The sequence below is a fragment of the Aethalodelphis obliquidens genome, unplaced genomic scaffold, assembly GCF_003676395.1.
Source record: "Aethalodelphis obliquidens isolate GAN/ISIS:26980383/991018 unplaced genomic scaffold, ASM367639v1 scaffold62, whole genome shotgun sequence".
Lineage (NCBI taxonomy): Eukaryota > Metazoa > Chordata > Mammalia > Artiodactyla > Delphinidae > Aethalodelphis > Aethalodelphis obliquidens.
The window spans coordinates 9,772,421-9,787,406 of NW_020838006.1; the positions used below are offsets into that span (position 1 = coordinate 9,772,421).

General features: G+C 38.1%; 1 protein-coding gene across 5 annotated transcripts in view; it reads right to left on the reverse strand.

Annotated features, from left to right (window-relative positions):
• Positions 1 to 146: 146 nt before the first annotated feature.
• The window catches only part of ZNF197 (zinc finger protein 197), a 63,695-nt gene continuing 48,855 nt past the window's right edge, over positions 147 to 14,986 (reverse strand). For 3 of the 5 annotated variants that reach the window (XM_027088281.1, XM_027088280.1, XM_027088279.1), the window contains 4 exons: positions 14,368 to 14,530; positions 13,281 to 13,372; positions 12,854 to 12,980; positions 147 to 6,050 (listed from right to left, as the gene is read on the reverse strand). In XM_027088281.1, coding sequence (XP_026944082.1) covers positions 3,733 to 6,050; positions 12,854 to 12,980; positions 13,281 to 13,372; positions 14,368 to 14,530 — 2,700 coding nt within the window. In that variant the 3' untranslated portion in view covers positions 147 to 3,732. Of the gene's footprint in view, positions 6,051 to 12,853; positions 12,981 to 13,280; positions 13,373 to 14,367; positions 14,531 to 14,601; positions 14,619 to 14,646; positions 14,780 to 14,986 lie in introns of all 5 variants that reach the window. The other 2 variants (XM_027088282.1, XM_027088285.1) reach the window with 2 other exon arrangements.

Below are 14,986 nucleotides of genomic sequence, written 5' to 3' on the forward strand. Positions count from 1 at the left end.
CAAACTAACAATACCATCATTACAGGTAGGAAAATTAACAATAATTCCGTGAAACTATCTAATAACCATTTTCAAATTTCCAACTGTCCTAAAATATATATTTCATAATTTTGTTTTTCCAAATCAGTTTCACACACTTTATTTGGTACGGCTTTTCAGTTTTGCTTTTTATTTTGAATTTACAGATTCACAGAAAGTTGCAAAGATAATACCCTTCAACTAGTTTCCCCCAATGGGTGCATCTTACATAGTTTAATATTTTAAAAAATCAGGAAATTGATACTGGTACAATGTGTGTGTACACTTTGTCATTTTATCACGTGTAGATTTGTGTAACCACCATCACAATCAAGATACACAACTGTTCCAACACCACCAAGGCCTCCCTAAGTGCTACCCCTCCCTCTTCCCCTGCTCCCTCCCACTATTCCCAACCTCTGGCAACCACTAATCTGTATACTTTCATCTGTATACTTTTGTCATTTTAGAATATTATATAAATCTGGCCATACATTTCAGATTGGATTTTTTTCACTCAGCATAATTCTCGTGGAATACACTTGAGTCACTGCAGGTATCAATAGGACATTCCATTTTATTGCAGAGTAGTATTACATGGTATAGATATACTGCAGTTTGTTTTAACCACCTGTTGAAGGATATTTGTTTTAACCACCAGTCAGATCTTGACTATTACAAATAAAACTGCTTTTAACAGTCACATACAGGTTTTTTTGTGAACACAAGTTTTCATTTCTCTGGGATAAATGCTCAGGAGTGCAAATACTGGGTATATGGCAAGTGCATGTTTGGTTTTATAGGAAACTGCCAAATTATTCCCCCGAGTGGCTGTAACATTTCTCATTCCTGGCAATGTAAAAGATTCCGTTCCTTTGCATCCTTGCCAGCATTTGGTGTTAAAACTTTTTTTAAAAAGCTGATAGCTGTGCAGATTTTTAACTTGCATTTCCCTAATGGCTAATGATGTTGAACGTCTTTTCATATGCCATAAATATCTGTTCATGTCTTTTGCCCATTTTCTAATTGGATCTATTTATTACTGCTGAGTTTTGAGAATTCTTTAGTCTAGATACAAGTGCTGTGTTGCATATATGATTTGCAAATATTTTCTCCCAGTCTGTAATGCTTTTTCATTCTCTTTAAAGAGTCTTTTGGAGAGAAAATTATTTTGACGAGGTTCAACTTATCATTTTTTTCCTTTTACGGAGCATGCTTTTGATATGTCTAAGAATTCTTTGCTTAGTCTTAGTTCCTGCTGTGATTTTTATTTTTTGCCTATGGCAAAAATGGCAGCAGCATTTGTTGAAAGGCTATCTCTCCTCTACTGAATTGCTTTTGCACCTGTCAAAAATCCATTGGGCATCTGTGCGTCTATTCCTGGCTCAGTATCTTATGGCTCTTTAGTATCTTTTAAAAACAACCTTCTCCTCCACTTTTTATACCTTCATTATGGAAAATTTCATACATATACAAAAGCAGTACAATGAACTCTCAATATTCACCCAGCATCAACAATTATCACCCCTCCCTTTTTCACCGTATCTTTTTGAAGAATCCAGTTTTCTTTTTGTTTTTCTTTTATAGCCGGGCCGCTTGCCTTGTGGGATCTTAGTTCCCCGACCAGAGATCAAACCTGCGCCCTCAGCAGTGAAAGCAAGGAGTCCTAACCACTGGACCGCCAGGGGAGTCTCCCAGTAGTTTTCTTACACAATATCCCATGTTTTAAACTTGTTTCTCATGGTGTGTTTTATCTTGTTCCTCTGCCTCCTGTATTTCCTGTAAACTGGCAATCAGGTCTAAGAAGCTTGATAAATTCAGGTTATACTTTTGGCTTTATTGCATTACATGCGGAGAGGCACATTATGTGAGTTGTCTCAGTCTTAGCAATGTTACATTTTGTTAAACTGATTAAGAGGTAAATGCCAACTCTCTTCATTGTTAAACTACATCTTTCCCTGTGTAATTATTACATAATCCGGGGTGATTCTTCTGTATGGACATAAAGCATCTTCATATTCATTACCTCATAACAATTTGGTGAGGTAGATATTCTTCCTTCTGTTTAACAGATAAGGAAATCGAGGCTCCAAGAAATGAAGGCATTTGTCCAAGGAAGAGTGGCAGAATCTGACTCATAGGGTCTTCAGACTTTTAACCTGGACCCCTTCCAGTTTTCACTCTTGGTCCCTTCAGTCTGAGGAACCAGCCCTCAAGGAACTTTGGGGTTGAATTAATAACACTTATTATAATCAACACACCACTTCAATGCTGCTAGTATTAGAAAACACAATCCTAATAGTAAGGTATTTATACTCCAGTGACAGAACTGGAGTTCTGAGAATTACAACATAAAATTATCAAATAAAGACTATAGGAAGAAATAAATTTACAAATGTACAAAAGGGTACAGACTGAATGAATGATTGGTTCACTGGGAGTAAATGGGCCTGACCACTCAGAGGTGGATTCTGAATTGGTTTAATCAGAGCTTTGAAGGGCTTGGCTCTGTGTAAAAAAACTTATGTAGTAAGTTGAATGCTGGGACAGAATGTTGTTTCTTAAGTAACAAGCTATTTGTATGTCAATAATGATGAAATGCTGATTAGAATTCAGAATGACAGTAGCACGGATAATCAGCTCAAGGGCTGGGGTTAAGGATTTTTTCCTGTCGACAAGGAAAGCAACATAGGACTGTCCTTCCATTTTGATACTCTACGTCCGCTAGTTTTTAAAATCCAAAGGTTGAAAAATAAATTCTTTTTCTTGGCATCATATTAATAGCTGGACACACTATTTAATAAGCCAATATTTTTTCCATTAAAACTAATATATTATCTATTATCTCCCTTAGACATTTAAAAAGCTGTTTTAAAAAGGTCTTTTTAAAGTACAAAATTCCAAAGTTAGCTATCCACCATACTTCCTCTTACTATAAAAATGAATCTTTTGAGGTGCATTAAGTCCTAATATTAACTTAATGAACAAACATTACATTATGCCATGTTCTAGATTTTGTTCTAGATCATGTTCTTTTATCCAACTTTATTGACAACTAAATTGTTTCATAAAGTACTTTCACATGATCCTTTTACTGAATGCTCACAACAACACTATGAAGTAGGCATTATACCAATATTTGATTGACAGAGAAACTGAGACTTAGAGGCTGACTTAATAACATCACAGAGCTAGTAAAAGAAAGAGCCAGGACCCAAACCTCTCTTTTCTGATTCCAAATCCAGTGTACTTAAGTTGTCCTCAAACAGCAGACTCTTGCCCATCCAACTCCATGTTTGATATGTCTTAATCATACCATCTGTAGAGACTTTCTCTAGCAGTAATACTATCTTTAAAATGTACAGTGTATATATACCTTTTCAAAAATGTACACTTTTTAATACCAAGATATTTTTGCTATCATTTACAATAACACCATTACATCTTATAAAACATAACCCAATTTCTTCAGAATCTTTGATCGTTCCAAGGTCCTTTCCTAGGTTCATAACAAATGGTTTGGGACAGAGTATTTAACTAGAATTTGGCTTATGTTTTTGTAGTCTTGAAAGTCTAGATTAACTTTCTTCCTCATGCAACATACTTGTCTATAAAGGGGTGATCATGATTTTTTTTTCCTTATAAAAACCATATGCTGCCATTTATCCAACAGTTACTTAAGTAGGCAGGGATTCTATTCCATTTGACACGATACTAGATTTTCTGAATCTCTGTCTTGGACTCATTGGCATTTTGGAGCCAAGGGAATTCCTCCACAGAATGGACTTTTTGTTGAAGATGAAGGTTTGAACTCTGAGAGAATTCTTTTTCAGACTCATCACATTCACAGTTTTTTTCATCTGTATGAATTTTCTGATGTACAGTAAGGTTTTTTCTTTGCCTAAAAACTTTACTACAATCATTACACCCATATGGTTTCTCCCCTGTGTGGATTCTCTGGTGGCCAACTAAATTCCTCTTAGAAGTAAAAGATTTTCTACACTTCTCACACTCATATGGTTTTTCCCCAGTGTGCATTCTCTGATGTACAACAAGGTTTTTATTCTGACTGAAGTCTTTTCCACACTCATTACATTTATAAGGTTTCTCTCCCGTATGGATTCTTTGATGTACCATAAGATTTCTACTAGAGGTAAGGACTTTTCTACATATATGACATTCATAGGTTTTTTCCCCACTGTGAATTCTTTGATGTTCAATAAGATTTCTGTTGTAAGTAAAGCCCTTCCCACACTCATTACATGCATAGGGCTTCTCACCAGTGTGGATTCTCTGATGGGCTATAAGGTTTGAGCGGTAACTGAAGACTTTCCCACAGTCATTACATTTATAAGACTTTTCCCTTGTGTGAATCCTCTGATGGCCAATGAGGCTTTTCTTCAGAATGAAGCATTTGCCACACTCATTACACTCATAGGGTTTCTCACCACTGTGGATTCTCTTATGTTCAATGAGGTTTCTGTTAGAGCTGAAAGCTCTACCACACTCACTGCATTCAAAGGGCTTTTCCCCGGTGTGGATTCTCCGATGTACGAGCAGGCTTGAATTGTAACTGAAAGCCTTCCCACAATCCTCACATTTGTAGGCTTTCTCCTGTGTATGGAGCTTCTGATGGACCATGAAACTCTTGCTCATAATGAAGGTTTTTCCACATTCTCGACATTCATAGGGCTTTTCCCCATTGTGGAGTCTCTCGTGGTCAATGAGGTTTCTGTTAGAACCAAAGACCTTGCCACAGTCTTTACATTCATAGAGATTCTCTCCTGTGTGGAACCTTTGATGTAAAATGAGGCTCTTTTTCAGAATGAAAACTTTCCCACATTCATTACATTCGTAGGGCTTCTCCCCATTGTGGAGTCTCTGATGGTCAAAAAGGTAAGCACTCTGAGTAAAGGCTTTCCCACATTCAGTACATTTATAAGGCTTCTCTCTGCTATGCATCCTCTTATGGTCAATGAGGCTTGACTTAGAAGTGAAAATCTTCCCACATTTTTTACAACCAAAGGTCTTCTTTTCTGTGTGAACTCTCTGGTGTAAGAGGAGGCTTTTGCTTCGAATGAAAACTTTTCCACATTCTTTACATTTATATGGGTTCTCTGTGCTGTGGAGCCGCTGATGGTCAACAAGGTAAGTGGTCTGGGCAAAGGTTTTTCCACATTCGTCACATTTATAGGGTTTTTCCCCAGAGTGGATTCTCTGGTGCAGAATGAGGCTCTTCTTCAGAATGAAAGCTTTCTGACACTTGTTACATTTATAAGGTTCTTCTCCTTTGTGGAGCCTCTGGTGATCAATGAGGTAAGCATTTTGAGAGAAAACTTTGCCACACTCATTACATTTATAAGGTCTCTCTCCAGAATGGCGCCTTAGATGTATAATAAGGCCTGAGTGCCTATAGAAGCCCTTTCCACACTCCTTACATTTATAAGGTTTCTCCCCAGTGTGGATTCTCTGATGGTTTAGAAGGTAAGCACTTTGAGAGAAGGCTTTCCCACATTCATTACATTTATAAGGTTTCTCCCCAGAATGGTTCCGTAAATGCATTAGAAGGCTTGAGCGCTGAATAAAGCCTTTTCCACACTCTTTACATTTATGAGGTTTCTCCCCAGTGTGGATCCTCCGATGGTTTATAAGATGAGAGATTTTATTGAAATGTTTACAACATATATCACATTTATAAAGCTTCTTTCCTTCAGTGCCTATTAAACTTTCAGAAAAAGCTGAATCTGAAGTTAAGCTTTCTCCAAATTCCTTCCACTTTTGGCCTCGTTTTTCTGGTGGAGTCCTTTTCTTCTTTTCTCGTTCACACAGGGAACCTTTCTTCAGTGTATCTCTTTCCCTTGTTTCATTTCCCCACTGACTTGCTAAAACTTGCCATTCATACTCTTCCTCAAAGTCAAGAACCTGGGGAACACTTCCTTGAAGTCTTTTTGATGCTCCTTTCTGAGAATCTGCTCTTTGAGATAGGCTTGACTTTGATGTCACCTCCTCATTCTCAGTCATGGTCTCCCACTCTGGTAAAAGGAATTAAAAATGCAAATATTATCATATCCCTGTGTTAGTGAGAACAAGATCTTCAAATGACTTTAAAACAAGCTAGAAGGAAACTTTTATATGCATACAAAAAGGAAAAGATTTTTGTTAAATGAGGGTATAAAGCAGAATGCTAATGACAGAATGTTGTAAATGGATTAACATAAAATTCATTCTGAGATACTTCTAAGCTCTTTGCCTTCAGGGAGCAGATGTAAACATAGACAGGATTCTGAAAAAACAGATGCAAGGAAGAACCAGAGAAAGAACATGGGATCTTTCGTAGGTGGTTCACACCTGAGGCTCAAGCAGTTGGATGGGACAAAAAGAACCATTTGGCTTATAAAGAGCTGTCTTTTTATTTTCTTCTTGCTAGGAAGATGGGAACTCTAAAAGAAAGAAAATATACCTAAAAACTTGGAAGACAATCTTTAATTTGTGAAGTCAAGTGTATAAGCACTTTTTAATTACTTGAAAGCAATTAACCTACAGGGAAAAAAAATCCATGAAAAAGCAACTTAATGCTTAGAATTCTCCTTCCAAAATTGAGAAACAATTTTAAAATTCATTTCACAAAAATATCAGGTTTGGTTAGACTCCCTCACTTAATTAAATAAAAAAGAGAAGAAATACAGAACAAAATGAAAAAACATAGACATTAAAAACCATGAAAACATCTATAAAATAATGAGGCTAAATTAGTTAACCTCTTTTCTACTCTAACATTCTCAAATATTTTAAAATGTGAAATTATATATATTTTAAATGTTTTGGAAACTTATTTTCACCATCCAAATGTGAGAAAAATTATGAACTAGTTCCCCAAATTATCTAATAAGTAAAATTATGTAAATAATAGTAACATTATCTTCTATTTGAGTATAAAAACACTATTCTTCTCCCTAAATAGAAAAGACATGGGAAAGGAGTGTAACTATTTTATTCTATTATGAACTTCTTTAAGTTTATGAGAGTATGAAAATGGAAAACATCCAATAAATGTTAAAGTGAACTACATTCTTAGATCAGGCCGTCATATCTCATCTCAACTGTCCCTCTCTCTGGAGTTTGGGTAGGACTGCCCATCACACTACACTGCTTCACTTGGCAGTAGGGATGGGCATGTGTCCTAGGCCTATCCAATACGAGTTTCCTTGTCCACAGTGATTGTATCAAGACTGGTTTCACAATTTAAGCAGGATGCTGGTGGAAAGGAAGGTTCCCTTTCTTAAAGGAAGTAGAAGTGTTTTAAGGAATAGAAGTGTTGCAAGTGGTTAAACTGAGATGGAAAATCGTTAAGAAATGAGCAACTTTTATATACACAGTAGCTAATTAGCTGGTTAAATGATCTGAAATTTTAGTATAGAAATCAGACTATGTATGGGCCTATTGAGCTTTAAGGGACTTGGGAGAAAAATATGAGAATGAGAGAGGAAGCTGGTTACCTTCTGCAATCTTTGGTGAAGCCTGCAAGAAAAAGACAGGGTTCCCTACCTCCAATACTGCCCACTCCTCTAATCCATGTCCACTCCATTGCTAATTATCTTTCCAATAAGTATATTTGATCATGTCACTCACCTGCTCAAAACAAATAACCCTTCACTGCTTATAGGATAAAGCACAAATGACTAGGACAGCCCAAGAGTTGCCTTCACCCTATATCTGCCTATTTTTCTGGCTTCACTTCTTGTTAGTACCCTTTATGCCTGGAAACTCTAGGCATGGAAAACTACGTAGAGATGCCCAAACATGTCATGTTTTTGCTTGCTTCTCTATCACTGCCCTTGCCCCTTTCTCTTCCCAAATTGCTCTTCCTCGTCCCAATCTGCTACCTGCCCAAACCTACAGCCTTAAAAACTAAGTACAAAAGTCACCCCTGCCCCCGGAATTACCACTGATCCTACAGAAATAAAAAAAGGATTATAAAGGAATACCATGAATGATTCTGTGCCAATAAATTGAACAACTTAAGATGAAATGGCTAAAATCGTAGAAAGACACAAACCACTAAAACTGACTCAAGACAGAAAATCTGAATAGTTCTATAATAAGTAAAGAAATTAAATCAGTAACCAAAAAACTACCCACAAAGAAAACCCCAGGCCCAGACTGTATCACTGCTGAATTCTACCAAACATTAAAAGAATACCAATTCTTCACAAACTCTTCCAATAAATAGGAAAGGTGGGAACACTTTCCGACTCATTCTATGAGACCAGTATTACCTAGATACCAAAACCAGGCAAAGATATGACAAAAAAAGAGAAAACTACAAACATATCTTACGAATACAAACATAAGAATCCCCAACAAAGTATTAGCTAACTGAATCCAGCAACATATAAAAAAGAATTATACACTATGACCAAGTGGGATTTTTCACAGGAATGCAAATCCTGATATAACATCAGATAATCAATTAATGTAATATACATTACATTAACTGTATAAGGGACAAAACTCACATAATCATCTCACAGATACAGAAAAAGTGTTTGGCAAAATCCAAAACTCCTTCATGATAAGAACACTCAACAAAGTAGGAATAGAAGGGAACTTCCTCAACCTGATACAGGACACCTACAAAAAATTTAAAGCTAACATCATACTTAATGGTGAATGATTGAATGCTTTCCCTCTAGGAGCAGGAACAAGAAAAGGATGTCTGCTCCTGCCATTTCTATGCAACAGTACTGGAGGTTCTAGCCAGGTCAATGGGGCAAAAGAAAGAAATAAAAGGCACCCAGATTGGAAAGGAAGACATAAAACTATCTCTATTTACAAAATTTGTATATAGAAAATCCTAAAGAATCTACCAAAAAACTATCAGAACTAAGTACGTTCAGCAAGGTTGTAGGATAAGTATCAATATACAAAAATCAGTGGTATTTCTGTACATTAGCACTGAACAACCAAAAAACAGGAAATTAAGAAATAATAGCATCCGGGAATTCCCTGGTTGTCCAGTTAGGACTTGGCGCTTTCACTGCCAGGGCCCAGGTTCAATCCCTGGTTGGGAACTAAGATCCTGCAAGCCACACGGTGCAGCCAAAAAAAAAAGAGACCAATATTCCAAAAGTTAAATGGGCAAAGAACAGTACTAGGTAGTTCATAACATATGAAAAGATACTCAACCTGACTAGTAATGAGGGTGCTCATGAAACCAAATTGAAACAGCAGTGAGATTTCATTTTTTCACCCTCTGTAAATCCTTTCCTAAACCATCCACCCCTCCCCCCACCCTCCCAGTTCTTCCATCTAACCAAGCTCCTACGTGCTCCTGCACTCATGCATACTTTTATTATATAACATTTGTCACACTGTATTGTAATTATTTGTGTAAATGTCTTTTACTCCAACTTGAATGTACTTTATGGCAGGGGCTAAGTTTGATGTGGGAGATACTTAATATTTCTTGAATAATAACCTTCAAATCCTATTCCAATCTCTTAAATGAACATATACAAGTCTTTTACATATTGAAGAAGTATGTGCAAGCTATCTGGGAGTCTGCTTTTCTACCAGCTTATCAATGCACAGAAACTGAGTGCACAAAACTGTCAAATATGATAGTGTCACAGTCTACCCCCAGGTCAAAACACCATGGGCTGTGTAGTACTTTCTCTGTCTGGGGGAATTTGGTCGTGCCCAACTTTTAAACATTATAAATCCTTCGCGGGGACTAGATTCTTTAGACACATTACTTATTTTCCCTCTTTCTGAACCATTTCCTTAAGGTAGCCTCCTCAAGTCAGAATTACTAGGTCAAAGAGCATAAACACCTTGGTATCTGCTTGCCCAAAGCCCTAACAGCATTGCAGTTAGAGCATATCTTACTTATTAAAGTTGATTCAAACTTCTCTTCCCTTAAAGAGTTGGAAAAGTAAGGAATTACATTTTCTTCTTAGTTCTTAAATTTAACTCCAAATTTAACTCCTAGACCCATCTGGAATTTATTTTGGCTTACAGCGTGAGGTATGGATCCATGGTGAGTGTTTTTCATAAAATTAATCAATTAACCCATAAAGCATGTTTTAAAATTCTTCAAAGAAAAGATGAATTATTGAGTAAATAGCATTAGAACTACTGAAAGCCACTTGGGTTAAAAAAAAAAAAGCAAACATACAAACTGGATTCCTATGTCATTCTGTATATTAAGATAAACTTTAGATGGACTAAAGCTTAAATGTAAAAATGAAACAATGAAAATGTCTGAAGAAAATACAGGTGATTTAAAAACTAATAATTTTATGGAGAAGGAGACCACAAAGGAAAATATTGCTGTTTGACTTCATGAAAGATTTTCTAAGACTTAAAAAATAATGGTAATAATAATACCACTGAAAGGCAAACAAATGGGAAAATGTGCAACATGTGACAAAGGGTTAGCAGTTCTAATAAATAAAAGAAATAAGTAGAAAAAATATGAATAAGCAGAAAATGACCAATAAACATGATAACACTAATAATCAAAGAAATGAAAGAAAAATAAACAAAAGATAGTATCCTTCACCTAGCTAGCAAAGTTTTAAAACAGTGACCAGGGCTTCCCTGGTGGCGCAGTGGTTAAGAGTCCGCCTGCCAATACAGGGCACACGGGTTCAAGCCCTGGTCTCGGAAGATCCCACAAGCCGCAGAGCAACTGGGCCCATGCGCTATAACTGAGCCTGCGCTCTGAAGCCCGTGAGCCACAGCTACTGAAGCCCGTGTGCCTAGAGTCCATGCTCTGCAACGGGAAAGGCCACTGCAATGAGAGGCCCGCGCACCTCAATGAAAAGTAGCCTCTGCTCGCCGCAACTAGAGAAAGCCCGTGTGCAGCAACAAAGACCCAACGCAGCCAAAACAAAATTAAAAAAAAAAAAACAAAACCCAAAACAGTGACCAAATCATAAGCACATACAGGGGAAATGGGCCCTCTTGTACTCTTTTTGTATAAGTGTAAATTGGTACATCATTGATAGAAAGCAGTTTGGGAATATGTATCAAAATATAAAATCTACAAAATTTTTGACCACCACACCATAGCTGAGATACTAAAAGACATATTCTCATATATGTAAAAATATATAGTATAAATTACTATGAACAATAAAAAATTTACTAAGGTTGCTGGGTACAAAATTAACATACAAAAATTAAATATTTTTATGTATGCAAACAATGATCAATTAGAAAACATCAGAAAAGTTTCCTATTTCAAAGAATCAATGTAACCAGAATACGTAAGATCCACCTGAATGCAATTTTAAAACAGGCCTGAAACAGACAAAGGCAGTATGAACAAATGGAACTATATGTAATGTTCTTGAATAGAAATGCAGTATCATAAAGCTATCAATGTAAAGCATGATACTCAGACAATGAAATACAAAGCTACTTCCTTCATGGCCTTTCCTAATCCCCAGAAACTGGTACTGGTTGTTTTGTCTTCTTCATTTCCATCTCAAGAGGCTTACGTCACTCTATTACCAATTATTTTACTCTGCTTTGTTTATTCTTTTCATGTTCATCTCCCAAATCATGCTACTTAAGGGCAGAATCACGTCATTTCCATAGTTGCCATTACATGGTAGGTGTTTAATGTTTGTTGGAAACATAAATGGCAAACAGTTTTTAAAAAAATACTCTTGTTATTAATCAAAGAAATCCACTAAATAAAAATATTATAAGTTAAAAAATTATATTAACAATAATTTAAAAGAACAGGACTACTCAGCAGCAATGAAGGCAGAGCCAAAGGAGTGGTTCTTACATACAGCTGGTAAGAGCAGAGAGGACTGAGATCACTATGGAAAGCAGTTTGGCAGTATGAAGCAAGAGCCTTAAAACAATTCAAACACTTAGGCCTAGTAATTCTACTTCTAAAAAATAATGAGAAATTAAAAAAACAAAAACAGGGGCTTCTCTGGTGGCGCAGCGGTTGAGAGTCCACCTGCCGATGCAGGGGATACGCGTTCGTGCCCCGGTCTGGGAGGATCCCACATGCCGCGGAGCGGCTGGGCCTGTGAGCCATGGCCGCTGAGCCTGCGCGTCCGGAGCCTGTGCTCCGCAACGGGAGAGGCCGCAACAGTGAGAGGCCCGCGTACCACACACACACACACACAAAACCTTAGGCATAGAGATAGATGATTATTATGGCAATTATTTAAAATAAAGAAATGGCTAACTAAATTATGACACAAATTACGCAGCCAATACAGATAATTGTTGCAAAGAATTTGTGATAATATGAGAGTGAGGTGACTGCAAAGAAGGCAAGCTATAAAACTGTATATATTCAAAAAAAAAACAACAAAAAACTGTATATATTCATAAATACACACTCTCAAAACAATGTAAAAAACCTCAAACACACAAAAAAAAGCCAGAAAGGTAATATATCAAAATTTTGATAGTAGCTGTTTGCAAATAGTGGGTTAAAAAATTTTTTTTTCTCCTAATATTCTGTGTTTTCTAAAATAAGTATGTTATACTATGTTCATAATCAGAAAAACAAACAAAAGCTGGGACTTTCCTGGTGGTCCAGTGGTTAAGAATCTGCACTTCCACTGTAGGGGGAAGAAAAAAAGAAAAGAAAAACAAACAAAAGCTGATGAAGTTGTGGGGGAGGGAGACGCAACAAGGAAGAGATATGGGGATATATGTATATGTATAACTGATTCACTTTGTTATAAAGCAGAAACTAACACACCATTGTAAAGCAATTATACTCCAATAAAAACGTTAAAAAAAAAAAAAAGCTGATGAAGTAAAGGTAAGAATTATGGAAAGAAAGTGTCCTTACCTAAGGAAGTCACATTTCCATAATTCTCCAGCATCACATCCCAGTACAAAGCCCTCTGAATTGGGCCCAGACATGCCCATTCCTCTGAAGTGAAGCATACTGATACCTCCTCAAACATCACCAATTCCTGAAATAACAGGTATGTGTGAGATTATCCATGCCCAGGAAGCTCCCCTACTGAAAGGTCCCTTTCACTTATGGGGAAGACAGGTTGTGAGGGCATGAGGTGGGCAAGGGATACCAGGGAGACATAGGAGACCCCACATGAAGTCTGCCTTCCAATAGCATCGACCTTGATTTAGAGATAGGAGCTGACTGGACACCCAAGCACAAGGATGAGAGATACTCCAACCACAATTAGGATACTTCAGCCACAATGAGATAGTGCAGATAGGATCTTAGGAAGAAAAGAGGATGCAAATCTTACCTGGGGCTGGGCTGTCAGGAGCATGAGAGCCATTAATTGATTTCTTGGGTTCTCTTCCTGGGAAAGGGCAGAAGCTTCAGGGGCAGGAGAATCTGAAGGAGAAAAAGCTGCATATGAGATAACTGTTGTTCCTGCCCACTACTCCAAGTCCAATATCTTTATCTTCTATAAACAAGGAATTCAAAAAGACACAGAGCTCCCAGAACTAGGCAACGATGGCTGTAAAATGACCTACAAATATTTTCTGACCCCCACGTGCAGGGCTGGAATAGCACAAAGAATAGCAATAAGAATGTTTAAAGGGGGACTTCCCTGGTGGCACAGTGGATGAGACTCCGTGTTCCCAATGCAGGGGGCCCGGGTTCGATCCCTGGTCAGGGAACTAGATCCCACATGCATGCCACAATTAAGAGTTCACATGCCACAACTAAGGAGCTGGGGAGTCTCAACTAAGGAGCCCCACGAGCCACAACTAAGGAACCCGCGAGCCGCAAATAAGACCCAGCGTAACCAAATTAAAAAAAAATTTTTTAATTAAAAAAAAAGAAAGGGCTTCCCTGGTGGTGCAGTGGTTCAGAATCTGCCTGCCAATGCAGGGGACATGGGTTTGCGCCCTGGTCCCAGAAGATCACACATGCCGCAGAGCAACTAAGCTTGTGTGCCACAACTACTGAGCCTGCGCTCTAGAGTCTGTGAGCCACAACTACTGAGTCCACGTGCTGCTACTACTGAAGCCCATGTGCCTAGAGCCCGTGCTCTGCAACAAGAGAAGCCACCACAATGAGAAGGCCACGCACCGTAACGAAGAATAGCCCCGCTCACCACAACTAGAGAAAGCCCGCGCACAGCAACAAAGACCCAACGCAGCCAAAAATAAGTAAATGAAATAAATAAATTAAAAAAAAAAAAAAAAAGAATGGATAAAGGGTCAGAGGGACCCAAGAAAGGATAAGAGGGAGAACAGGAAAGAGCTTGGTACCATAAGGGGTTCGTATAAGGGCAGGAGAGGAAGCAACTATCTGGGAGTAGGGAGATGAGCCACAGTAAGAGTCCTGAGAAAAGTCCAAAGTCATAGCCAGTAAGTTACCATGTTGAGGATCTTGGAGCAAGTTGAACACCACTGGGTCAGTAAGAGGATTTGAGCGAATTTCAGCTGATATGTGGCTGCCAGTGGGTGCATGAGGAAGTGCTATTCCTGGAGTGCTCAGACCCTCCTGGAGACTGTCCTGATCCTGGACAAGGACTGGAACCTGGGAACAAGCAGAACAAAATAAGCTGACTTTTCTTGTACCTCCAGAAAATGGACTCACCTAACATGGACCTCTTTCTGCCCGTAATCTAGAACTGTGAGATGAGAGTGACCCACCTCAAATATGGAGCATCAAAACAGCAGTAAAGCTTTGCCTTGAGAACAATGGAGCTGCCCTCTAGCCCCACTCATGGTACTGGTGACCTCTCCCAGAGGAGACTGAACACAACGGTGGAAACAGAAGCCAGACCTGGGTGTGGGTTAAGGAGGGAATGGGAAGTAACAAGCAATTAAGAGCTTCAGACCTCGTTTTAGATTACACCTGGGTTCAATACACTCTTCTACTTATTTACCCCTTTACTTATCCTTTCCTGCTCCAATAGAAGGAACACTAGAAGTCTAGACATTTGCTTTTTTTGCTAACTATATGTCTCACCTAAGACAATGCAGTGAACCT